This window comes from Tamandua tetradactyla, chromosome 16, assembly GCF_023851605.1.
Source record: "Tamandua tetradactyla isolate mTamTet1 chromosome 16, mTamTet1.pri, whole genome shotgun sequence".
NCBI classification, from domain to species: Eukaryota; Metazoa; Chordata; class Mammalia; order Pilosa; family Myrmecophagidae; genus Tamandua; species Tamandua tetradactyla.
The window spans coordinates 23,561,992-23,587,820 of NC_135342.1; the positions used below are offsets into that span (position 1 = coordinate 23,561,992).

General features: G+C 51.9%; 1 protein-coding gene across 1 annotated transcript in view; it reads right to left on the bottom strand.

Moving 5' to 3' along the window:
- Positions 1-13: 13 nt before the first annotated feature.
- The window catches only part of SPTBN4 (spectrin beta, non-erythrocytic 4), a 71,914-nt gene continuing 46,098 nt past the window's right edge, over positions 14-25,829 (bottom strand). The window contains exons 22-37 of the mRNA XM_077131814.1: positions 18,187-18,411; positions 17,106-17,195; positions 14,836-15,114; positions 14,619-14,749; positions 13,574-13,778; positions 11,672-12,052; positions 10,149-10,393; positions 7,673-7,811; positions 7,469-7,553; positions 6,892-7,088; positions 5,765-6,384; positions 4,667-4,736; positions 3,742-4,034; positions 2,453-2,626; positions 2,256-2,298; positions 14-1,020 (exon numbers count right to left, since the gene is read on the bottom strand). Coding sequence (XP_076987929.1) covers positions 862-1,020; positions 2,256-2,298; positions 2,453-2,626; positions 3,742-4,034; positions 4,667-4,736; positions 5,765-6,384; positions 6,892-7,088; positions 7,469-7,553; positions 7,673-7,811; positions 10,149-10,393; positions 11,672-12,052; positions 13,574-13,778; positions 14,619-14,749; positions 14,836-15,114; positions 17,106-17,195; positions 18,187-18,411 — 3,336 coding nt within the window. The 3' untranslated portion in view covers positions 14-861. The remainder of the gene's footprint in view (positions 1,021-2,255; positions 2,299-2,452; positions 2,627-3,741; positions 4,035-4,666; positions 4,737-5,764; positions 6,385-6,891; positions 7,089-7,468; positions 7,554-7,672; positions 7,812-10,148; positions 10,394-11,671; positions 12,053-13,573; positions 13,779-14,618; positions 14,750-14,835; positions 15,115-17,105; positions 17,196-18,186; positions 18,412-25,829) is intronic.

A 25,829-nucleotide genomic window follows, 5' to 3' on the forward strand; every position in this document is an offset into this window, starting at 1 on the left:
CCAAAGGGTTTATTATAGGTACAGTGTGCGCCAGCCACACCGCCCCACACCCCCGCGCCCCAGTGACTTCTCCTGGGGGCCATGCGGTTTACTCACGACCCTGGTCCCCCCCCCCGCCCCCCAGGAGGTGCTCCAGCCAGAAGCATGCAGGGGGAGAGCCCCCCCTCGCCCCTCCCCTCATGATGGGGCATTTAGAGCTGGAGGGGGGAGGAGAGAGGAAGACAGTTTTGAGCTTTGACACCCCTCCCATTTAAAGCCTTCAGGATACGGGGTGGGAGAGGAGGAGGTCGACGTTTTGCAAAAAAAAATAAGGAATTAACCGCATGGCTCTGAGGCAGCAGAGTGCAGGAGCTAGGGCCCCCTTCACTCCCCCCTCCCAGACAAAGATCAAGGCAGCTTTGGAAGTGAGGTAAAGGTGGGGAGGGGGTGCCCCCTCCCCACCCCCTAGCACCCTGGACGGTCCAGGGGACCTCACCAGCGCCCCCCCCCGTTCCCACCCCTAGGGCAGAGGGGGGGGCAGGAATGACTGCCCCCCAACTCCAGCTCCTTGAGGCAAGATCTGGGGGTCGGGGCAGGGGGCTTGGCTCAACTGGCCCCCCTCCCCGCCCCCCCCCCAAGCTCAGTTATTGCATAAAAATAATAGAGCCCCAGCACCTGGGGTGGGGGTGGCGAGCGGGAAGGGGCCGAGATATGGCTATAGGGGCAGGATAAGTCCCCTCCTTGCCAGCGCCCGTCATGCCGCATCCACATCCGCAGTGTTGGAACTAGGGGTTCCAGACCCAGGCGCAAGAGAAAGAGTCTTTGTGCCCACGATGCAGAGAGGAGAGGGAGGGAGACACATCAGGCCCCGGGGCTGGGGAGTCACTTTCGGCGCCCGCTGGCCCTGCGTTCCCCAGCCTCTCGCCTGGGGTTGCCCTCGTCTGTGGAGGACGTGGTGGGTAGTGTCTGGCCCCAGCGCGCAATCTCGGCATGTTCGGCCACCGATGTGGCCACTGCGTCCAGCCAGCCATTCATCTCCTCCTAGGGGGAGAAATGGATAACTGGGTCGATATTGGGAGGAGAGGAGCTCCAGTAGTAGATAAGTCTGGAATCAGACTGCTCTCTCTGAACCTGTTTTCTCATCTGTTAAATGGGATGATGATAATAATGCAATTACAGAGCAGTCACCATATATATGCAAAGCTCTTTTCTAAGTACTTGGTGGATTAAATTGCTTAATCCTAAATACCTGCAACAGGTATTATTATAATAATTCCCATATGGAGATAACAGAAAACCCAAGGTGATACAGTGGCAGACAACACTTAGATTTACTAGGCATGTGCCAAGTGGTCTACATGTATCCATTCATTTAATTCTCACAATGACCCTATAATGAGGAATTATTTTTTATCTGCATTGTACAGATAAGTAAAATAAGGCCTGCTTCATAGCCTCCTGTGAGGACTGAATGTGATAAATGTTTCTGTTCACATCATCTCTTCAAGCCAGATCTATGCCTGTTCCTTCACACACACACACCCCCAGGAATTCTGAACTCCTGCGGAGATCCACTCAGATTCTTGTTTCTTGTGCTACCCTCTCCCCTCCCCACAGGCCTGTCCCATCCAGCTGTCTCCTCTTCCACTTGGGACCCTATGCTGGCTGCATCCTGGGCTCCTGACCTCCACCCTCGCCTCCTCCTACCTTCCCTGCAAGTAGCAGCCAGAGAGACCTTTTCTTATGCATTACTGTAGCCCTCCTTGGCTCAAAGCCCTGCCGTGGCTCTCCAGTGCTTCCGGGACAAGTCCAACCTCCAAATGGCAACAACATCTTGCGAGATCTGGCCACCCTATAAGAATGTTTCTGGAGCCTTCCTTCTTGAACTCTGTCCTCCAGCACAGTTAAACTTTTGTAATTCCATACCTCTGGTCCTTTGCACTTGCAGGTCTTTCTGCCTGGCTCACCCCTGCAACTCCTTTTTAGCTGACTCCTCTTGTCTTTCTAGTTGCATCTTGGGGCCAAGGGAAGGCGTTGGACTGAGGGCCTCCAGGCAGTCTTCCCCGTCTCCCATCTTCTTTCCTACCCCCAACCCCCTCCCACCCCAGGCTGGGTCAGGAACCTCCTCTAACCCATTTCATAGCCCATGGGCTTCCCCATCGCAGCTCTTGTAGCTCTGGCTTGTGCTTCTCCTATCACAGTCCCATCACTTGGCCCAGGAGCCAGCTAGGTCATTCCTGAAGCCCACATAGGGGAGGGAAAGGTCCAGATCTCACCTCGTCTTTAGCCTGGAGCAAAAACTCGCTGCCATCCTGGGTCCTGCAGTAGGGGACACAGGAATTGGGGGACCTGGGGCAGGGGCACGGACTACTCACCCACCACCCATCCTACAGGAGACCCAGGATACTACTGGAAGGGGGAAGCTGGGCCTCGGATGCCCTCCCATCCCCTGTCCATTGGGGGGGGGGCTCACTGGAGCTTGAAGACATGCTTCTTTTTCTTGTAGTCACTGGCCACCTCACTGGTGGCCTTGTGCAGACTGAGCAGTGGCTCCCCGCCATGTGTGCCCCCCGATGCCGGGCCCTTGGAGTCCTTGTAGAAGCCCAGCTCCCCCTTGCTGAGCACGCAGTACAGGCTCACCCATGACCTGGGGCAATGAGACAGGGCTCAAGGCAGAGCTCCAGCACTGCCTGAGTGTGCTTCACTAACACCCTTCCTGGGCTGAACATGCCAAAGCTGAGCCCTATGTCGGGGTGCTTTTCCTTTTGGCTGTTCCTAGAGCTGAGAGGAGCGACTGGCCCTGGCTGGCCCTCCCTCTCATACTGAATTTCCTGAGGGCAAGATTTAAGCCTTCTCCTCCTAAAAGTTTACTCAGGCCAGTTCCCTGGCCCCAAAACAACCTTATTATAATACTCCTCCTCCACCCCCAGAGTTCCATGAAGGAAGACCTATTAGTCTGCTATACAGAAAGAGGCATTTCTGTCTCCCCACCCACCCCCATCCCCAACCCAAGAGGAAATCCCCCAAGAGCAAATTACACTGAGGTGGCCCTATTTATCCCCTCCTTGGCTCAGGGACAAGGAGGAAAGACTACCCCCAGTTCCCGCCAGCAAAATCTCAAGCAGTCTTGCCCACTTGGCATCTTGCCTCTAAATCCCACTCCACTAGGTGGCCAGGGCTTCCCTTTTTTGGACCCACTTCTCTTGTCCAGCTGTCTCCCAGTTGGACAAAAGGGGGTTAGAGGACAAGGAGCTGGACTCCAAAGGTACACTGTTATACTGTTATACCGTGGGCCCGAGGTGGAGCCCTCCATTTGCCTCTCATCCAGCTCACCTATTGGACGCCCCGCCTTTTTTCAGATCTTCCCCTAATTAGAAACTTCAGGGCTGGAGCCACCCCACTCGCTGGTGGGATAACCTCTCCAGGCTCCACCTCACATGCCATTGGAACCTGCTGGCTAGGCCTCACCCCCATTTTGTCACTTAGCCTAGCCAACTCCAGGGCTGGTTGTTTTTGAGATTGGGCCACAATTTATCCACGACCGGAACCTTTTGCTCAGGTGCAACTCTCCCATTGGGTGCGCTAAATTTAGGCCCACTACTCCGCCTTAGCGAATTCCTTGAAGTTGAGCCCCGTCCCTCCTCAGCCCCGCCCACCTCCCCACCGGTTGGACGGCCGGAAGCTGGACCCCGCCCCTCCTCAGGCCGACCTACTCGGCCTGCCCTTGGTCCCGCCTTACAAAGCCCCGCCCAGCCCGCTCACCGGTTGGACGATTTGCGATTGGCGTCGAGTTCGCGCTTGCGCAGCAGGAAGCCCTCGTGCTGCACGGTGTGAGTGGGTGGGGGCGGTGGCGCAGGGGCGGAGCCTCCCTGGGCCGGGGCCGAGCGCGAGCGCCGGCTTCCCCCGCCCTCACCACCCTCTCGCGGCCGTGGCCGCCGTCGCGGTTTGGGCCGGTCCCGCGCCCGCGGCCTGTCCGGCCGAGGTGTCCGCTCGGGCGGCTCAAGCCCGTTGGGCAGGCGGCCGGGGGGAAGCTCGCGAGGCTGAGGCAGCGACGGCTGTGTGAAAGGAGGGGGAAAGGCGTGCTGTCCAAGGGAGGTTCATGAGCCCGCGGATCCCCTCTATCTGCGGTTCGTCTGTCTTGGAGGGGAGCCTGGGGGGACCTCAGGGCTAGAAGGCCAAATCCTCGGGGCCCCACTCGTCTCGGGAGTGAGTCTGTCAGGATTCATAGAGTTGGAATCCCCCTTTATCGGGAAGATAAGGTGCACCGGGAGGAGCGCCTGTCTGGAGGAGGCTGATCTATGGGAGCTGTGTTTAGCAGGAATCTGGGGTTTCCTTCTGTGTGTGTAGGTGGGAGGAGGGAATGTCAGGACTCCCCACACCGCTACCCGGCCCATTTGTCTGTTAGGAAGTTTGGGACCCCACTGGGCTGTGGAGAAATACGGAGTCCAGCATAGTTGTAAGAAAAGTCTGGTGAGCCTGTTTGTTCAGGTCTGGGAGAGTGTCTCTGCATCTCAGGTCAGGCAGGGAAGGAGGGCATCTTTCTAAGGGAGAAGTCAGATTGTGGGGGGCTTCTAAGGGCCTTCACTATCCTTTGGAGTCTGTGGTGTCTCAGCAGGGTCCATGTGGGGCACTGACCCCTGCCCTGAGAAGGCCCCTGTGCCCTCACCTATCCCAAGACCCAACTTACCCCAACAGGGAGCCCTGGACCCGCCTCTTTCTCCTGCAGCTGTTCCACAATGTCAGCCAGCGTGGCCTTCCTGGAGAGGGAGTGGGCAGGGAGAAAGACACGATGGAATTGGGTGTCTTCTGGGTGTCCAACCTGGCTAACCAAGGAGCCTCCTGCACGTATTAGCCTGGAATGTGCAGCCCGTGTCCACTTCTGCAGCGGTCTCACAGATGCCAGCCTTACACACTGCAGAGGCCTGGGACATGTCTGCTGAATGGAGGACTGCACATCTCCGCTTTGAGTTTTAAGCAGCACAGAGAACAAAATGCAAACTACCTTCACTGCCTTTTTTCACCCCTTGAGCTCCCAAGCTCATTGTGCCTCTCTATCCCACTGCTGATTATTCTGGGCCATTGTTGCTCCGTGACAGATTGTTTTCCCCACTGGACTCTAAACCTCATGAAGGCAGGGCTGGGGCTGGTTCAGTCATGGCGTCCCCAGCAAACACCCGGCAGAGAGTGGGCACCCAACAAATGTTCGTGAAATAGCAGATTTAAAAGACATTAAGAAGGCACTATCTCCAAAATATATTTGACCAAAGGTCTCTCTTTGGAAACAAAACTTGATTAGACTGATCTCCTTAACACACTCTGGTTAATTCCAGAGTTTGTTTCAAGTCTTGGTTCATGCAAGCTGGGTGTTTTGCCCTCTGTGCGCCTCAGTTCTTCTATCCATAAAGTAGAGATGCCAACAGCCCCCACAAGGTTCTTGAGAGGCATCAGTGACACTATGATAAAGAATCTTATATCCAGCCAGAGAGGTGATGGTTCCACCATTAGCCCAGCAGAGAAACTGAGGTGCAGAGAGGACAAGATCCCTTCCCAGGCCACCCAGAGGTTTAGAGCACGGGTCAGCACCAGTGGTGAGAACCTGAGGGCTCTGGCACCAGGAAGAGCCTCCTACTCTATTTCAGCCTCAGTTTACACCTCTCAAAATAGGTACCAAGATGGCACCTCCCTCTGATAGTTCTGAGCCCAGAACCCCTTCCTCTGGGTCTGCGCAGCTCTAGGAGTTCTTCCCGCCCCACCTCCCTCACTCCCTGGCCACAGAGGGCCGCACCCCTTGACCGGGTCTCCTCTGGTGGGTGTTTCCTGCTCGCTGGACTCCTGCCGCTCCAAGCGTCGCTCACGCCTCTCGCGCCGCCGCTCCATCTGCTCGTAGCGGCCCAGAGTAAGACTGTGTGCGGCCTCGTGCTCTGTGGACTCCTGGCGTTCCGGCCGCCGCCTGCGCGCAGCCTCCTCGGGTTGATCGGCTGACTCCTGGCGCTCTGGCCGCCGCCTCCTGGGCAGCTCCTCCGCGCGATCCGCTGACTCCTGGCGCTCCGGCCGCGGCTGCACCTGCTCGACCACCGCGGGGGACCCCGGAGTCTCCACCGCGTCCTCGGGTGCGGCTGGCAGCGCCGTGGGCTCCACCCTCCCCGGCACCTCCAGCAGCCGGTCGATTCGCGGCTGGAGGCGCTCGGGCTTGAGCTCCTGGCGCACGTACCCCACCCGGGTCCGCACCTCGGCCGACAGCGTGTCCGAGGCCCGGCGGGCCAGGGGCTCCAGGCCCCTCTCATAGCCCCCTGGCCGCAGCAGGGGCGCTGCCTTGGCCGCCAGTTCCGTGGGGTCCCCGAAGAACTTGCGCCCCAGCAGTGGGGTGGGCGGCTGCTTGCTCTGTTCGGCCTTGAGTTTCTCGATCTGGGGACGGAAGCGGAGGTGGGGGGGTGGGGGGCGGGGAACCGTAATTTGGGAAGGCGATTCTGGATTCGGTCTGCCTCACCACCCAGTCCGGACCGTTTATTAGTTCCTGAAAACGCAAGGTTGGCCAGGCCTAGGATTTACCGTAGGCGGGAATGTAATTCCTATTTCCTCCTGCGAACACCTATTACTTGTTAAAGAATCCGCTGGATCATCAATTTCCCTAGGTGCCTGTCGGACCCCTTTTTCTTCTCTCCTTTATGCCCCTTCCTAGAGCTTAAGACTTTTTCTTACAATGGTCTCTTCTCTTCAAGTCTCAGATCAGACTCTCCCAAGCCGGGACAAGTGTTTCTTCTAGTTTCTCAGTCCCCTGTGCCTTCCCCATCCCAGTCCTGCCCACTCTGGGCTGCCACTGTCTAGTGACAGGTCTGTCCCCTTACTGGACTGGGAGCCCTGGGAGGGTTTGTCCCGCGTTGGGGTGGGTGGGGCAGGATCTGGGGTGCTGACCGTGGTCAGGCGCCGCAGGGAGCTGAACCTCTCTTCCCAGGCGGCCGCTGCCTTTCGGAAAGCCTCGTGCCTCCGGATCAGCTGCTCCACCTCATCCACGCTGCTGCCCAGCTCCCGGCTCTGCAGAAGCGGCTCTTGGGCCGTCAGCCAGGCATCGGCCACCACCGCCTCCTGGGCAAACTGGTGCACCTCCAGCACTGAGGGGAGACATGCGGGGGGCAGGGTGCTGGGGGCACCTGTGGGCCCTTCGTGGGGCACTGGATGAATTTGCTGGCCTTGAACATCTCCCTGGGTTCCCCGTCAGAGCCTTGCTCGTTCAGCCTAGGATTTCCCCAGCCCAGCCCTAACCCCTCTGGGCTCTGCAGGAATGGGGGAGCCTGGGGGTGTGCCTGAGGGCACCCCCTAAGGGTTTAGCATACATCTGCCACCTGGGATTCTGTGGCAAGGTAGCCCCCCTTTGTCCACGCTCCCAGGCGCTCATATTTGCACAAGGGGACTCACAAGTGGCATGCAAACCCCGTGCCCACAGAGTGTGTCCCTGCGCCCTTGAGCCGAGGGTATTGGGGCCCCCACTCACTCTGCTGTAACCACTCCCAATGGCGGTCCCATTTGTCTGACACTTCCTCCTTCCTGATTCCCAACTTGTCCAGCTGTGCCTGAATCTGGGGGGAGGGGGGCAGGGGCGGGGTTGGAGAGGCATCAGGGGGTGCTGCAAGGCTCCCACCCCAGCCGGCCCAGGTCGTGGGGTGGGGTGGGGAAGAAGCCCTGCATCCCTCCCCACCTCATCTGTCATGGCACTCTTGTTAAGCAGTAGAGAGCGCCCCAGCTCCTGGCAGGCAGTCAGCTCAGGCACCCGCGCCTCGAGCTCAGTCTTCAGGCCCTGGTGGTAGTTCATGAGCACCTCCACCGATGACACGTCCCTGCAGTGGGGGGCAGGCAGGGATCTGAGCCACTGACAGCTTCCCTAGGCCCACCCTCTACACACCACTTTTGGGTGGCCCAAATCCCTGAGCCTGTACTGCCATACCATCTGGGGACACCCGCCTTCTATGACCAAGTCCTCAGGGTCCAAAGTCCTTCACTGATTCAAGGATTCCAACCTTACAAGGTGCTAAAATTCGACACATGTCCATTCTAACCTTCTAGGGTTTTAGGATCTAATAATAATAATAAATTTAAAGCTTTCTATAGCTATGATTCTGAGGGTTCCACGAGCCAATGATTCCAACCTTCCATATCTGTCCGATATGGCAGCCACGTTACACGTGTGTAACTGAGCGCCCGAAATGTGACTAGCCTGTACTGGGATGTGTAAAAGTGTAAAATACACACCAGATTTTGAAGATCTGGTATATATAAAAAAAAGAATGTCTGCTGTCTCAATGGTTTTAATATTGATTTCATATAACATGAGAATATTTGGGGTAAATTGGGGTAAATAAAATATAATCCTAAATTAATTCCACTTTTTTTAATATGGTTACAAGGAAATTTAGAATTATCTATGTGGTTTGCATTTGCAGCTTGCATTGTAAAACTATTGGGCAGTGCTGTTCTAAACCTTTGGAAATGCACATTTCTGAAGCTCTGGCCAGTGAGTTACTGTATCTTTATAAAACTTAATATGTCCAAACTTCTTTCTGAAGGTCCCACCGTAGAATGATTCCCAAGACAATATGTTCAGAACAGTCCTCCTGATTCTCTCCTAACCTCCAAGCCTTTCCCTGATGTTCTCATCTCAGTAACTTCACCCCTCATTCATCTCTAACTCCTCTCTTTTCTTTCAGCCTCTCCAGCCCCTCGTCAGTCAAGCCTGGGCATTTAAAACTTTAAGACACCTCCTGGGAAATGATATGAAGTCTGAGAAACCTCTTAAAATAGTTCAGTGGAGGTGGAGAGGGCAAGGAGGAGTGTACAGATGAAACGAGATTGGCTAAGTGTTGATGGCTGGTGAAGCCATTTCATGTTAACTTTCAACTTTAGCACATGCCTGAAATTTTTCATAAGAAAAGGATTTTTTTTTTCATCCCCCAAACCAATTACTCCATCTCTGCAGCCATCATCATCGTGGTCCAAACTACCAAGCTTTCTCACCAGGATGACTGCAATAGCCTCCTCATTGCTCAAGGCATTTGGAGGCATTGTTTTCAAATGTCTATCAGATCACATCACTCCCTTGCTCTAAACTCTCCTATGACTCCCATTTCAACGTGCAGAAAAGGCACACCCTTCACACCTTGGCTTCTCTTACCCCCCACCCCCACCTCATTTCTCTCATTCTCTCCCTTGGCCATGAGAATCTTCTTGCTTTTCCTTTGCCCAGGCTGTTCTCTCCACTTAAAACACCCATCTCCCAAACCTTTTCCCTGACTCACCCACCACTTCATTCAGATCTCCACTCAAATGTCACATCCTCAGAGAAAGTCCTTACCAGACCACCCTGACATAGCTTCCACCCCCCTTCCCTCACTTTGCTTTATCTTTCTCCAGTCATTAGCACTACCTGAAATAGGATTATGTGTCTGTTTATTTGTTTACTATTTGTTGCCTGTCTCCGTCCTCAGAATGTAAGTGGCATGAGAGCAAGGACCTGGTCTCATTCACCATCTGGCACAAAGAAGGCATTCAATGAAGATTTGCTGAGTAAATAAAGGTAGGTTCAAGGCTGTGCAACCTCAGAAACAATGCCAACTGTCCACTACTCTCTTGAGGATATTTTCCTCTTGAGTACCCCACTGGACTAAATTTCCCAGTCTCCCTTTGCAGACAGGGTGGGGCCATTTGCCCGACAAAATGGGGCTGCAGGCCTGGTCCCTAAGACCTCCTGTGATTCCCACCCCCCACCCCCCCACCTCTGCTCTCTTTGCCATCTGCAGTAGGATGCAGAGATTCCGGAAAATGATTCCCAGGGCTGAGTGAAAGAAGTACCCTGGGTTTCAATCAGAGTGGGAGAGGCTCCTGCCGGACACCCACCCTAAACTATGCTGTGACAATATATCAGCACCTACATCATTAAGCCACCATTTTAGTTGGTTGCCCACCCTGACAAATACCACCCCCAACCTCCCCTGCTCCTATCCTGGTTTTAGCCTGCCCTGTATCCCCAAGGCCAGGTCTGACAGCACTTAAGACAGCGCCAGGCGCACAGAAGGGCCCCAGAGGTATTGGCTGTCAAGATTTCTTAGGGGAAGGGGACTGTTGATGGACTGGTGGCTGCCGGGACGCAGATACGAAGGCTGCCATGGGACAAGGGGCACCTGGGCTTGTCGGCTGCCCCAATCTGGCTGGCGATGCCATCCATCCAGGAGAGCAGGTCGCGGGCCTGGCTGTGGAAGCGCAGAGCGTCGGCCGTGGAACTGACGTGCAGGCGGGCATCCTCGCAGGCTGCCAGTAGCTCCTTCCAGCCCTGCAGCACCTCGTGCTCCCGGCTGGCGATGGCCTCCGCATGCTCGCCTGCGTACACCGTCCGCAGCTGGGCTGCCCCCTCCTGCAGCTGCCGCACCTGCAGTGCAAGCCAGGTCGAGTGCCAGCTCTCCACAAGGCCCGGGCTCCACCTGCTCTTTCTCCCATCTGCTTGCTGGGTGAAGAGCCCCAACGTGCAAGCAGCCTGAGCCCCTGGGTTCCCCAAATTGGATTTCCCTCATGACGGAATGAACTATTTCTTTTTTACTTTGCTCTCTGACTTCTTTCAGACTGATGACCAGGTTTCTTTCAGTCCACACTGTCTGATTTCTTTTGGTCTGAAAGCTCTTATTTCTATTGGGTCTGCCACCTTATTTTTTTCAGGCCCATCTCCTTCTTGTTTCAGACTGATTTGATCTCTTCCAGGAAATTCCTTCCCACCTTGACATCTGTTAGACCTGCTGCCCAATTTTTTTTTTCTATTTTATTTCACTCAATTGATTTCAGACACACTACCTACAACTCAATTTCTTTCAGGATGGTGATTCAATCATGTCTATTACAACTCCTGCCCTATTTAATGGTTTGACCTGAATTCTTTCAGAGTGGCCACTCCATTTCTATCAGATCCACCACTTCATCACTATTGATCTCTCAGCCCAATTTCTAACAGTCATCTGTCTGACTTATATAAAAACAATTATCCAATTTCTATTATACCTTTCATTAAGCCTGCAACCCAATTTCCTTCAGTTCAGCCACCTGACTTCTATGAGGCCCACAGCTTTATTTCCATCTGATTTTTCAGACCTACTTTCCAATTCTTGTCAGACTCATTGCCTGATTTCTGTGAGCTCTGTTGCAATTTCTATTTAATCCACCTCTATCATATTTCTTTCAGAAAAAGCATATGATTTCTATCAGAGACCCGCTGTCTAATTTCTATCTGCCCCCGGCCAGATTTCTCTTAGCACTGTTGCAATTCCCTTGAGACCCTGGGTTTACACAGGTTCTATGTAAACTCTTAGAAATGGAGAAGTGAATCCTGGGTTTACATAGGATTCACTTCTCCAATTCTAGGAGAACTGCTGCCCACTCTTCATTAGAAATATTGTCTAATTTCTATCTGACCTCCTATACAACTTTTTTTCTGCCACTGCCTGATTTCTTTACATCATGCAATCAGTCCATTTTCTATCTGCCCCATCATCCAACTTCTTCCTGATCTGTGGCCTGTTTTCTATCTGTTCTGTTCTATCTGTCCTCCCAGACACTGCCCAAGACACAGTGCCCAAGTTCTACCTGCTCAGCTGCCCACATCCCTCAGCCATGCTGTCCAGGCCCTCCCACCTGCCAGTTGCAGCTGCCGGCGCCCCACCTGGGACACGAGGAGCTGCAGGTCATGCTCAAAGGCGCGCAGGGTCCGCTGCATGGAGCTGGCATTGGGTCTCGGCTCAGGCGGGGTGGCCAGGCGGGGCAGGCGCCTCCGCTTCTCCTCGATCTGTCCCTGAAGCTCGCGGGCGTCGCTGAAGAACTTATGCAGCTCCCGCGAGGCAGCCAGCAGCTGGGCCCGCGTGCCCATGAGCTCCAGCAGCTCGGCCCAGGCCTCGTTCAGCCCGTCCTTCCACTCGGCCATTGTGGCTGCCGCTGTGTGGCCGCACTCGATCAGTTCATCCACCATCTGGTTCACAGCCGCCAGCCGCTCCCGCCCTGCCGTGCCCGTCTCATTGGCGAACTCTGAGAATTTCTCCTGCAGCACCTGCCACCGGGAAGTCGGGGGTGGGATGAGCACAGCATGGGCAAAGCACCCCCTCACCCTCTGTGGCAGGTGAAAATAATAATGATAACAATATAATGAATAAAAAAGTATTTGCAAAATTCCCTTCGGGGAATGGTGACAAAGAGGGAAAATTCAACTTCCCCAAGTTGAATTTTTGATATTCTCACAAGCAGTGTGGACAAACAAAACTATAGGCTGAGCTCCCAGTCTTGGGGTCTGTTTATATGAAACTTAACCCCACAAAGGATAGGTCAAGCCTACTTTTAAGTCTTTTACGTTTTTAAGTTTTTAACTTTTAACTTTTAAGTTTTTAGGCCTAAGAGTCACCCCCAAGAGAACTTCTTTTGTTGCTCAGATGTGGCCTCTCTCTCCAGCCAACACAACAAGCAAACTCACCACCCTCCCCCTCTCTACGTGGGGCATGACTCCCAGGGGTGTGGACCTTCCTGGCAATGTGGGACAGAAATCCTAGAATGAGCTGGGACTCAGCGTCAAGGGATTGAGAAAACCTTCTCGACCAAAAGGGGGAAGAGTGAAATGAGACCAAGTGTCAATGGCTGAGAGATTCCAAACAGAGTCAAGAGGTTATCCTGGAGGTTATTCTTACGCATTAAGTAGATATCACCTTGTTAGTCAAGATGTAGTGGAGAGGCTGGAGGGAACTGCCTGAGAATGTAGAGCTGTGTTCCAGTAGCCATGTTTTGGAGGATGATTGAATAATGATACAGCTGTCACAATGTGACTGTGTGATTGTGAAAACCTTGTGTCTGATGCTCCTTTTATCTACCTTATCAACAGACGAGTAAGACATATGGAATAAAGATGAATAATGGGAACAAATGTTAAAATAAATTTAGAGTGAAATGCTGGTGATCGGTGAGGGGGAGGGGTGGGGGATATGGTATGTATGAATTTTTTTCTGTTTTCTTTTTATTTCTTTTTCTGAATAGATGCAAATGTTCCAATATGCAACTATGTGATGATATTGTGATTTACTAATTATATATGTAGAACGGAATGATCAAAAATTACGAATGTTTGAGTTTGTTTTGGTATTTTTTTAAAAATTTAAAAATTAAAAAAATAATAATAATAACAATAATGAACGATGATAGTGATCCTAGTTAGTATCTAACACTTTTGTGCACTTAGGAACAACTGTACAACAATAATAAAAACCATAAGATAATAATAATGCACGCTTACTGTGTGTGCCAGGGACCATCCTATCTGCTTTATGGTCTACCAGCCGTTTGCATAACAGAGCCATGAGCTAGGTGGTATCATTAAACTCCCATCATGGGTGGGGAAACTGAGGCCCAGAGAACCTTCGCAGCATTCAGAATGGCTGCTGGAAATAGTATCATTATTTTTAAAATTTTTTTTTTTGCATGGGCAGGCACCGGAAATCGCACCCGGGCCTCTGGCACGGCAGGCGAGAACTCTTGCCTGTTGAGCCACCGTGGCCCACCCAAATGTATCATAATTAACGACGCTCACCGTGACGTGCTCAAAGTCCTGGCCCAGCTCGGGCGAGCCGGCCACCACCTCCTTCTCTGCGATCCAGTGCTCGAGCTCATCCACCTGGCGGCTGAGTTGGTACAGCCAGTACTGCTGCTCCAGACCCACCCTGCGCTCCTCGCCCAGCTCCTTGAGCGCCACGTATAGGCGGTCCACCTGTGACTGCCGCCGGCTGATCTGCTCGCTGGTGTGGACCAGGAAGGGCAGGGATGGAGTCCCCTGAGGATGCCAAGGCAGGCCACAACCTCCTATGCCCCCACCCTGCCCCCAGGGCAGGGCCATGTCACCTTGCACTTGGATTCACGCAGCCCAGACCTTGCATCTCAGACCTCTGCACCCAGGGAAAGTTCGGCCTCCCGGACTCCAACTTCCTCCCCTAAGCAACACTCTATCTCTAACTGCACTCTCATTCCATGCCTCCCCTCCACCCCCCACTCCCCTCCTGGGTCCTCAGCCAACCCATTCTGCCTCCTGTGCCTGATCTCTGGGTTCCCGCACCTCATGCAGACTGAGGTGCCACCCTGCGCCCCCTCTCAGAGCTCATCCCTGGTCCAGGCTGCCCTGACATCAGTCAGGCGGCACCGCCCCATACCTAATCTGGCATGCCAAGCTTTCTTGTCCTCCCAGACACTGCCCAAGACACAGGGTAGGAAAAGGACTCTTCCCTGTTCTGGGCTTTTTCTTCTCTCCTCCGGCCTAGATGTTGCCCCCCAACCCCGCCAACGAAGCTCCATTCCTAAACCCAAATCTCACTGTTCCTGGTCCCACTCTCTCAACTATGTCTAGGCAATGACAGTCCCCCACCCGAAACCCGCCCCGCCCGCTAGTCAAAATCCAATGGTTCCAATGAAGTCCCCTCCCACCCTACTCTCTAATTTTGACCCTGCCCCAATTTTTAGACCGAGACTTTAGGCCTCTCTTCACCATTCCCTAAATACTGCCCTGCCCTCCTCCTGGCCCCACCCTTTGGACAAGCCCAGGACTCCCGGCCTCCCCGCCTCCCCGCCTCCCCCTGACCACCCACCTGTCCGGGTGCCCCATCTCCAGCAGAGCCCGACACTGGCGTGACAGCTGCGCAATGCTTTCCTCGTAGTTCTCCACGCCCTGTTCCAGCTGCAGGTGCTTCTTGAGCAGCTGCAGGGTGCTCTGTTCGTCCTGGGGGCACACGGCACCCGCGATGAGGTGGCAGCGGCCGGCCCCTGACTCCAGCACCCCCAGGACCATCCCCAGCCCGGGCGCACCTTGCCCTTATCCTCACTCATCATGAGCAGCTCCTGCTCGCCCAGCCACGCTTCCACCTCCGCGACGTCGAAGTAGTACTGCTCCACCTGGAAGGCTGCGTCCAGCTCCTGCTGCCGCCGCTCGGCCGCCTCCCGCAGTCCGGCCCAGGCGCCCTGCAGCTGCTCCAGGCCGCGGCGCATGGCTTCCGCCTCCGGGCTGCGCAGCGACGCCAGGGCGCCCGCGCGCTCCAGCACCTCCTCCAGGCGCGGCCCATGCGCCTGGATCTCGCGCCGCAGGCCCTGGGGGCGGGGACGGAGGGGACGCTCAGAGGCCAGCAAGACCTCACGCGCCTCCACCACCTTGCGCGGTCCACGCAGAAACTATTAAGCACCCTCGGGTCTCGTGGCAGGTGCCTGCCGGGCGCCATGTCTGCGTTTTGCCGTTTCTTGCGCTCTCAAACCCCCATGTTGCAGGTGGGAAAACAGGCACAGAGAGGTGAAACCAGTTCCCCAAGAACACATAGCTAGCAAGGGCTGACGTGATTTGGAACTCAGGAGGCTGGCTCCAAAGACTACTCCAAGCCAAGACACCGGGTGGTACAACGTGCCACGGAACGGTTGAAATGCAGGCTGAGAATGGGCTGTGTCAGCTCAGCCGAGGTATACTTTACACACAGCAACTGCAGGACTTGAGCTGAACAGTTCTGCACAGTTTTACACGTCTTCATCTGAGTAACCACTACCCAACCGTTACCCCCAGAGGGTCCTTCACCCAGCTCTAAAACTGAGTTCCTTACTGAACCTCTCTGGGCTTCACTGTTCTTAGCTGGTAAACAGGGATAATTACTGAGTGCCCCCTGCCCACCAAGGCACTTTGCGAAGTAAGAGCTTCAAACCCAGCAGTCAGACATTATTGCTATTCCCATTTTACAGATGAGGAAACTGAGGTCCGGAGAGGTTGAGGTACTGGAGTAAGTGGTGGCCTGCTAATATCAGCCTTATGGGGGAGTTGTAAGGAGGTAAATGCTTGTGAGCACTTAGACCTGTGCCCACAAGGTGGTAAGTGTGCAATCAATATTAACCGCTTGGGTCCGTTTAAGGGCCAAGGTAGCACACACAACTGGGTTGGCCTAATTTTGAGTTATTAAGTGCACTTGATCAGTTTCCTCAGTTGTGAAAATGATGGGCCAGTTCTGTTCCCCACATCATTGAAAGCCAAGAGCACTGTCATCAAGATAGAAAACAAAATCTCAGACAAAAGCCCAAGTTATCTAGTGCAGTATGACCAGAAACCTTTCCAAATAATTTGCGGACTTCCTCCCTCCTGCCAACATTCTTCAGTGTTCATTCTCCCAACTTATATTTCGGTAAAATGAGAGTGATGATAGTATTTGTCTCATAGGGGGTTATTGTGGGAATTAAATCTAAAAAAATGACATAACTCCCTAGGCCAGTACTTGACACATGTAAATCTTTAGTCATTGCATCATTTACCATTATTATTGTTACTGTCCTTGTAATTATCTTGTGTGTCTTAATTTGGGTTTGGGTGAAAAAGCTGCTTTGACCAAAGGGTTCCTTTGCCAAGAAGTTTGGGAACCACTGCTCTAGATCCACTATCCTCTTGTTTAGTGTGGAAACTGAGGCTCAGAGGGGTGGACAGAGATCCGCAGAGATTTTAGGGGCCCATTTGCTCTCACTGGTCAAAAGCTCCCTATCAGACCATCACCCTCTCTGCTGGCACCCTCCTGCTGCTTATGTTCTTTCTCCTTAGGAGTGTTTTGCATTTTTGTTTACTTGCTTTTCTTTTCCTTGCCCAACAGCCATTACCTTCCTTCTAGTCACTGCACCCCGATCTGGGGCACCCCTCCCCCCGTCTCAGCTGAAATAATTAAAGCAGACTCCGGGTCAATCCGAGCAGTCCGAATCCCTGGCCACTGTGACTGGTTCAGACTTGGGAAGGTGACTCAAGTGGAGCCAGGGAGTCATTCCTGGAAGTACTGCTGAATTTATTAACAAGGAGAAATTCCCTTCAGTTTTGCTGGTGGGATGTAAATCTGAATCCAGTGGAGGTCTTTTACCCCAGAAGAGGAGAGTTGGTCTGAGGACAAAGGTAACAGGGAAAAATGGAGCTGAGAAATTCATGACAATATCAGGTAAGTACACGGATGTATGTGTATGTGGGGTCTTTTCCTTTTTTGGCGGGGGGGGTTTAATCACCTGGAACTGTGTTTTCTGTCATTTGCATTTGTATGTGTCCTGGCCTACTCGCATTCCCTGACTCTGCTCACCTGGTTCTTTTTGATGTGCTGCTGGACAGCCTGCAAACCACTGCCTCGCTCTGTCTGCATGGCCAGGGGCAGCCGCTCCTGGACCCATACCTGGAGAAGAAACAGGGGGCAGGGCAGGGGGAGAATGCACCCACGGACCCCTGCTTCCCAACAAAACTTTAAGCCCTTTGCACAGTATCCAAAGCCCTTTTTTCACCTGAGAGTCTGGTCACTGTCTCAGCCTCCTCTTTTAACATGCTCTAACTCTCTGCTCTCTGGTCAGGTTCATGCTTACCTCTGTACTTTGCACATGGAGTTCAAACTTCCTGGAATTTCCCACTTGTTCCCTCACCTAGCTCACTGATTTTTCTCCTTTATGGCCTCAGCTCAGATGTCTCCTCCTCCAGGGAGCCTTCCCTGACTTTGAGGCTTGGACAGTTGCCTCCTCTGGGCTCCCATAGTTCCTTAGGCTCCCTGATCCCAGCCCTAACCACCCCCCCCCAGGTCATCACTGTCTGAGGACAAGTGTGTTTCTTCTCTTTAGACTCTTGGGCCCCCTGTGGGCAAGAACCGGGTCTGGCCCCGTCTCAGATATGCCCAGCATTATCCAAGCACAGGGCTGGGTCCAGAATGACCACGTGAGGGAGCAAATTAGTGAGTGACTGAATGGATACGAGCAAATCAGGAAGTGTGTGCTTGAGTACAGAAATGAATAAATTAGTGAATAATAAATGAGTGAAGGAAGGAATGATGGATAAATGAAAAACAAGTGAGTGACTTCATGAACAAATCAACGAATGAAAGTGATTGGATGACATTAACGCACGTGAAAAAGTGAATGAACTAGGGAAAAAAATGAATGAATAACTGAAGGACTGAATGACTGGGTCTACCACCAAGGAGGGGGTGGGTCCATCAGTCACCCCACCCTCCGGCTCACGGGGTCCCCTAGCCCCGCCCCCAGCCCCGCCCCCGGCCCCGCCCTCACTCCCACTCCCCAGCTTCTCCTCCCCTGGTCCCGCCCCGGGTCTCACACCGCGGACTCACGCGCCACCCGGTGCGTTATCCCGATCCCGCCCGGGATCCCTGCGTCGGTCCTCACCAGTTCGTCGTCCAGGTCATGCGCCACCTGGTGCAATTCCTTGGAGGCGAGCAGCAGGCGGCGGCGCTCCTGCAACGGCTCGAGCAGGCGCACCAGGCGCTCGCCCACCGCGCTCTGCCGCTCGCCCACCAGCTCTTTGCTCGCGGGCTCCAGCGGCAACGCCGCCGTCTGCGCCTGCAACTCGCCCACCTCCCGGTACCACTCCTCCACCTGCGACTCCATTGACTGTGGAAACAGATAAAGAGTCAGCGGGCCCCATCCTCCCTCCCCATTCTGCTGCGGCTCCTGGGTACCCTTAAGGTGACTGCAAAACTATCACCGCGACGCACCGCTCAGCTCTCGCGGTCCTCAATCCCTCTGCCCTCCTCACTGCACTGCCACAAACTAGGCTGCTTCCTGCCTCAGGGCCTTAGCCCTTGCTGTTCCTCTACCAGGTTGCTTTTGTCAATCAGACCTCAGCTTAAATATTACGTTCTCACAGAGGCTTACTTGAACCCCTGAACTAAAGTGGTCTATTAATTCATTAAGTCTCAGAACAATACATCAAGATGAGTGTATTCATCCCTGTTTTAAAGAGGAGGAAAAATAAATAAATAAATAAATAAATGAATAAAGATGAGGAAACTGAGGCCCAGAGAGGTTAGGTAATTTGTTCAAAGGACCAGCCTTTTCAGACGTCAAAATAAAATACAGAGCTCCATTGATTTAAATGGTTGACATGCCATAGTTATACAAAGTGGAAAAACAGTCCTAAATATGCATGAGAATTCATATATTTTATAGTTGCCATTTCAAATCCCCAAGGGAAAGTTGGATTATTCAGTGAAAGGCCATGGGCCAACAGGCTAACCAATTTAGCTGGATCCCTTCCTTGCTCCTTGCCCCCAAAGCAATTCCAAATGGATTAAAGACTTAAATTGAATAAGTAAATCCATAAGGCACTAGAAGAAAAAAATGCATGAATGCTTTTACAATCAGGGTGGAGAAAACCTTTCCAACCATAAAAACTATAAAGGGAAAGATTTATAAATTTTACCACATAAAATAAAAATACTTCTGCATCAATCAAAGTTTCATAGATGTTATTAAAAGCTAAATGACAAACTGGAAAAATATTTCATACATATTAGAGCAAGGAACCACTTTCTTTAACAATCACAGAATTCCGCCTTATCCTGCTGGACAACTGTGCCTTTACATGTGTGTTTTTCTTTGGTCTCCTGGCTTTAAACCATGAGCTCTGTGAAGGCAGGGGCTATACAGAATTCACTCCTGTATTCCTGAGTGCCTAGCACATGATAGGCCTTCAATTATGATTTATTAATAATGAATGACATCAAAAAAGAAAAGGACAGCCCCAAATAGAAATGGGCATTGGATGTGAACAAGCAATGCACAGAAGAAATAAACATAAGAAAAGATGCCCTGCCTTGTCACTACTCAGCAGAAAAATGAAAATTAAAGCAAGCTATCTTTTCTACTCATCATATTGGCAAAAAAATTAAAAGATCAATATCTAGTGTTGGCAAAGATGCAGGGAAATGAGCACACTCAGCCACTGTTGGTGGTGGTGCAAACTGATAGAGTCTTTCTGGAAGGCAATTTGGCAGGTCTTATCAAAATACGAAACGGTATATCCTTTGACCCAGCACTTGTACTTCTACTTCTAGAAATATGTACTAAGGAGATATTGGCATGGATGCACAAAGATGTTTGTCCTGGGATGTTCATTGTAATAGAGTTTGTAATGAAAAACTGGAAAAAACCTCAAGAGTGAAATGATGAAACAAATGCACACCAGTACAGAATCATAGCCAGAGCCGACTGTTAAGAGGAAAAAGCCATTTAGAAGCTGCATATGAATATATATTTGTTTTGGGCTTCACATGCATAAACATTCTCTGGAACAAATAAGAAATCATTAACAGATGGCACCTATTGGGCTGATGTGAACTTAGTGAATGGGGGACATGGTTGAAAGAGAGACTTTTATGTAGGACTTTTTAGTGTAGTTTTTTATTTCTGAACTGTAAAAATTTATTATTTATTAAAAATTTTAAATTAGTTAGTTCCCTTTAGCCTGTGGGATTGTGTGTGTGTGTGTGTGTGTGTGTAAGGGACACTGTTTTCTGGAAGACATCTGGGCTAGTTCAGTCATTACGCGAAGAATATATTTATGTATATTACTCGTGTGATTCTAAACAGATGGGGGGAAGCCAGTAAAGACGAAAACAAAATAATAATGAAATTAAGTGGTAACAGATTACAGCAAATGACTGCAAACCAAAACTCAAGAACCAAGTTAAGACTTTCGTTCCAAGGTTTGGTGGTGCCCAGCTGGTTGATTTGGGTTTGCCTGGCCAGCACCCATCCTTCCCTTGCCCCCACCTAAAATCCACTTTTCTGAACTACCAGAGGGGCTGATGAAACCCAGAGTTCCAAAGGTGTCCATTGGACCAGGCCTGGTCAATGAAGACACGAGTCACCCTAGCCCCGGGGACTGTGTCGGGAGGGGCGTGAAACCTAAGTTGGCTATTTGCACACAGGCCCAAATTCTACGCACAAGGATCTAGGCTGCTAGATCCTTGCTAGGTTGCAAGGATTTAGCACTGTTTTTACTAGCAGAAGACTGGAAGCAGCTTAAAGGTCTCCCAGAGAAGGCTAGTTAAGGAAAAGATTATCAAACCAGACTGTGGAACATTCATCAGCAGTTCAAAAGACTGGGGTATATCCATATTATGTGATAGGGAAGGATGTTCAGGACATTTTGGCATTGAAAAAAAAAAAAAGCACGTACCAGTGTGTATGTGTGTCACGTGTTTGGTGTGTGCACAAAGAGTGTTTCTAGAAGGACAGAGAAGAAACTTTGAAGAACAGATACATCTCTGGGGGTGGAACCGTGTGCGTGAGGGGGAGGAAGACTTTTCACTTTTCACTTTCTGCCCTTCCGTTTATGGCTAATTCATTCTGAGTCTTTGCTCCACGCCAGGCTCTGCTCTGAGCACCTGACAAGGATCAACTCACTCAATCCTCACAACTATGAGGCCAAAGAAGACGGGGATATTGTCTTTGACTCACGGCTGGATTCCTGCACCTGGCACAGTTGGCGCCCCAGAAATGGGTTCTGACTGCGTTTCTTCGATCAGTCATCAGGCTATTCTGCTTCTCTCAGCCGGGCAATATTAAAGGTACATTAAAAAATATATGATCTAACTTTAACCATGAAAACCCAAGGATCCATAAAGTTCTGAGGCCTGCTACACCATGCCCGAAAACATGATGCTGCGTGAAAGAAGACAGACACACAGGACTTCATGTTGTATGATTCCATTTATGTGAAATGTCCAGGAGAGGCGAATCCTTGGAGACAGAAAGTAGATTAGTGGTTGCCCAGGGGCTTGAAGGAGGTGGGAATGGGAAATGACTGCTAAGGTAGAGGGGCTTCTTTTTGGGGTAATGACAATGAATATTTTGGAATTAGGCAGTGGTAATGGTTGTGCAATTTTGCAAACTAAAAAAAAACACAAAAAAGAAAAACACTGAATTGTATACTTTAAAATGTGCATTTTGGCATATGTGACTATTATCTCTCTTTTTTTTAAAAATCAATGGTTTAAAAAGACAAAGATTCAAAAAAAAAATAAAAAGACAAAGATGAATAGAAGACCCTACATCCAAAATAACTTCACGTACTTGCCACACCACTGGTGAGGTACAGTAAGCCCTGATTCCTGGATCAACATGATTCCCGCTTGGAGCCACTTTGCTGCTTATTGGGGAAACTGAGGCTCAGAGAGACGAAATCACCAGCCCAGAGTAAAAAATAGCAGAACCAAGATTTGAACCCAGGTTACATTTGAATGTAACCACAAAACCCAAGCTTACGACCAGTCTGCTTCTCTATAATTGGGGACAATGAAGATCAGAAAGGTGGGGTCCATTGCCCTCAAACCCCGTACTGTGTGGCTCTCAAACTGGGTTCTTTCCCCAGGCCACAGTGAGCTGGTTAAGGAAATGTGGGACAGAGAGAAGTGGGGAGGACGGTGTTTCCTTGGCCAGAGAAAGAGCCTTGCTCAGGTGGGAGTGGAAGTGGGGGTGGTGGGGCCCCCCTGGGACTCAGCCCAGCAGCTGCGAAGCCTCTAGAGCCTTTCCCCTGGCTGGCCCCTTCACATGGCAGGAGATCAGCCCCCCTCCAACCCCACCTCCAGCGGGAGCCAGAGGCGGAGCCAGACCAGCTGGCCGGGCCCAGGGAAGGCAAGGACTTGGGACTCCACCATCTGGCCCCTCAGCTGGGCCGGGCAGCCGGGCCCCAGGCGCTGCGGGAGGGCTGCGCTATGTCACGTGGCCTGGGCCCTGGAGATGGGGGGCTGGGGGTCTGCTGCAGCAGCTGGGGTGGGGGACAAGGGAAGGACGTGATGGGTGCACAGGGGATGAGGGGAAACCGAAGGAGGGAGGCGGAGATGGAAAATTCAAATAAAAAGAGACAGAAGAGAGTGAGAGAGAAGGACAGAGAGAAATAAAGAGAAAGACACAGAGATGGAGACAGAAGGACAAAGAGAGACTGAAATGGACAGAGACAGAATCTGAGAAAGAGAAAGAGATGGTGGGGAGGCACAGAAGTTAACAGACTTTCTAAGAGAAACAGAAAGACACCGAGAGACTGCGGAGAAATACAGAGATGAGATCTAGAAGGGGGGAAAGGAACGGATTGCTTACCCACCCACACCCCCTCAGACCAGAGGTTAGCACCCCACCCCCACCCCCATCCAGCCTGACCCCAGCGGCCTGAAGAGCAGAAGGAGCCAGGAAATGTGCCAGGCGGGTGGCAGCCGCCCCCCACTCCCGCACACGCACAGCACCCCAGCTTTCGGGCGTGCCCCAGGGGACGGTGGCGCCTGGGAGGCCTCTCCCCTCACCCTGGGCAGCTCCCGAGGCCCAGCTGGGCTCCATCTGGAGCCCGGGCCCATTGACATTCCCTGTCTCGGGCTCCCTCTGCTGGGGAGAGGCCCAGGAGGCCCGCGCTGGGGCCTAACCGGGCGCCCAGAGCTGCATGACCCTAGGCCGGTGTCCATCCCTTCAGGGACCCCACATCATGGGATCCCAGGCCTGTTCAGAGCAGGAGGCCCCAAATCCTCCCTCTGAAACCTAAATGGCCAATACACAGATACAAGGAGGCTCGAGTTCCAGAAAAAAAATGCAAACGCAAAAACCATAGTAAGATGATAGTTCCTATCCATGGGACCGGGAAAAATCTAAAATGTGGCAATACCAAGTGTTGGCAAGGATGAGAGGACACAGGATGTGTCACTCACTGCTGGGGGGAGCATTCATCAATTGGTACAAGGACCCAGGCAAGCAATTCGGCAAAATCAAGTGAACTGAAGATAGTTCTGACTTTTAACACTGTATCATTATTCACCTACCATTTCCTTCAGATAAATCTAAAAAGTAACAAAGGGTGGGGGGCAGATTGTCCAAGAAGGAATACAAACAGAAACAAAAGATGAAGGAACCCTGTATCACATGAATGACATAACCCCAAAGTGGGGCCATAACTAACCCAAGTAACTTCTGAACACAGTATAGTGACAATGTATACCTCAGGCTAAAGACGATTTAAATAGACACACCTGAAAGCAAATGCTGAGCCCCAGTTATAATTTGTTTTTCACGATGATAGGGACCAGCAATTCCACACTCCTTTACGCGATATGTCCTCGAATCCTACAGTGTCAGTCCTATTATTGAGCTCAGTGGGATCACTATGCCTGTTTTACCATGGAGAAAACAGAGGCACAAAGTTTCTTGCCAGGGCTGCCCAGCTGGTCAGTGGCAGGGCCAGGCAGCTTGGTTCCAGCATCCGAGATGCAGCGCCGCCTCCTTCGGGCCTGCAGTGGGTGAGGGGCTTAGAGTCTCAGGGCTGCCCAGTTCACTGCCCATGGAGGTCAGGAGCAAGAGGCAAAGTCACTTGCTTGCTCAACTCAGCTAGTAAGTGATGCAACTGGTTCAATCCGCCCGCCTGGGTCCCGGCTCCCAGGAAGAATGAATAACCAGAGCAAAACAATTAAAAAACTAGTCATTATTGTTGCTAGGTGATGTCTTCCATTGCTTCCCTCCTCCCTGCTCCGGTCACCAAGCTCCTCCACCTGTCCTGGGCCACGGCGAGGGGGTGACCTGCGGGGTCCCCCTCGGCAGGCTCCCCTGCCCTCTGACTCGCAGGCGTGTTGGGCTCAGACTGGCTACGCAATTTGTGGAGCCCAGTGCAAAAGGAAAATGACGAAAATGCAGGCCCCATTGTTCAGAAATGATTTTGAATTTCAAGACCTCAACTGAAGATAATCAAGCGTGGGGCCTTCTAAGTGCATGTCCATGAAACCCATCCTGGGTGGCCTAAGGAAGCCAGAAGAGGCTGGGCAGAGCAAGGAGAGGGAGGCCGGGGTATTGTTTCCCTGAGTCTTTGCACAGCTGCCAGGGTGCTGGGGGGTGTCCCAGCTCCTGCCCTTCCAGCAGTTGGCAGCCCTGCGGTGCTGTACTCTCCCTCATGGCTTCCCCTCACCCTGTTCACACCTTTGTCAAGACTCTTTATTAAGCCCTCCTCGAATTTCTCTCAACTGAGCATCCGCTTCTGTTTCTGGGAGGGACACTGGTGGGTCCTCACTTCGGGAGCGCTCACCACAACCCAGGCAGCACACTAAGTGACACTTGCCCCATACAACCTCACCTGGCCCTGAGGCCCTGGTAGATCCTTACCTAAAACGGGAAGACAGAAGCTCAGGGTGGGAATAAACAAGCATCCATGCTGGGATTTGAACCCAAGTCTGTCTCCCTCCAATGCCCAAGGTCTCGTCATTTGGCCTCTGGCTGACTACCAAGGCCACTGGCTGCTCTGCTCTCTGCTAATATTTTGGGCAATTCTTCAGAGCCAAATTGGAGCCATTTGCTGTGTGTACACTGTCTGCCCAGTGGACGGGGCCAGACCTCAGGCAGGGCATGACTTTTCAGAAGCCAGGAGAGACTCAGCTTCCCCAGCAGGGCCTGGGAATAGCAAGGAAGGAGGGGGAACGGGAACCAAGAGCCAAGTCGCCACTCATCCTTTCTGTGCTGTGGTTCCCCCATTGGCAGCTCCTTCCTGTAGGCTGCTGGGGAGGCGGGAAGGGTGCGCAGTGCTTGGCGTGTAGCCTAAATTAGCAGTTCTCAAAGCATGGTCTGGGGAGCCCTGAGAGCCCCCAAGGTCTTTTCGGGGGTCCACGGGTCAACTATCTTAATAAAAACATTAAGAAGCTCTTTGCTTTTATCACTCTCACTCTCTCCCAAGTGTCTAGTGGAGTTTTCCAGGGACTACACAATCTGTGTCACTGCAACAGACTGAATGTAGATGCAGATATGAGAATCCAGTTCTCTTCAAGTAAGCCAGATGTTAAAAAAAGCTGGAAAAGTGACGGCACTGCCAATCTTCTCACTGAAATTTTTTTTTGTTTTGGAAAATAGAATTATTCTTCATAAAAATGTTATTTGTTTTCATGTTTAATGGATCTGTTATGTTACTTTTAAATTAATCAACTTCAATATTTCTCAGTTTTAATTTTTAGTATAGCAAATGTCAATAAATATAACCCATGTAACTAAAGCTCTTTGGGGATCTC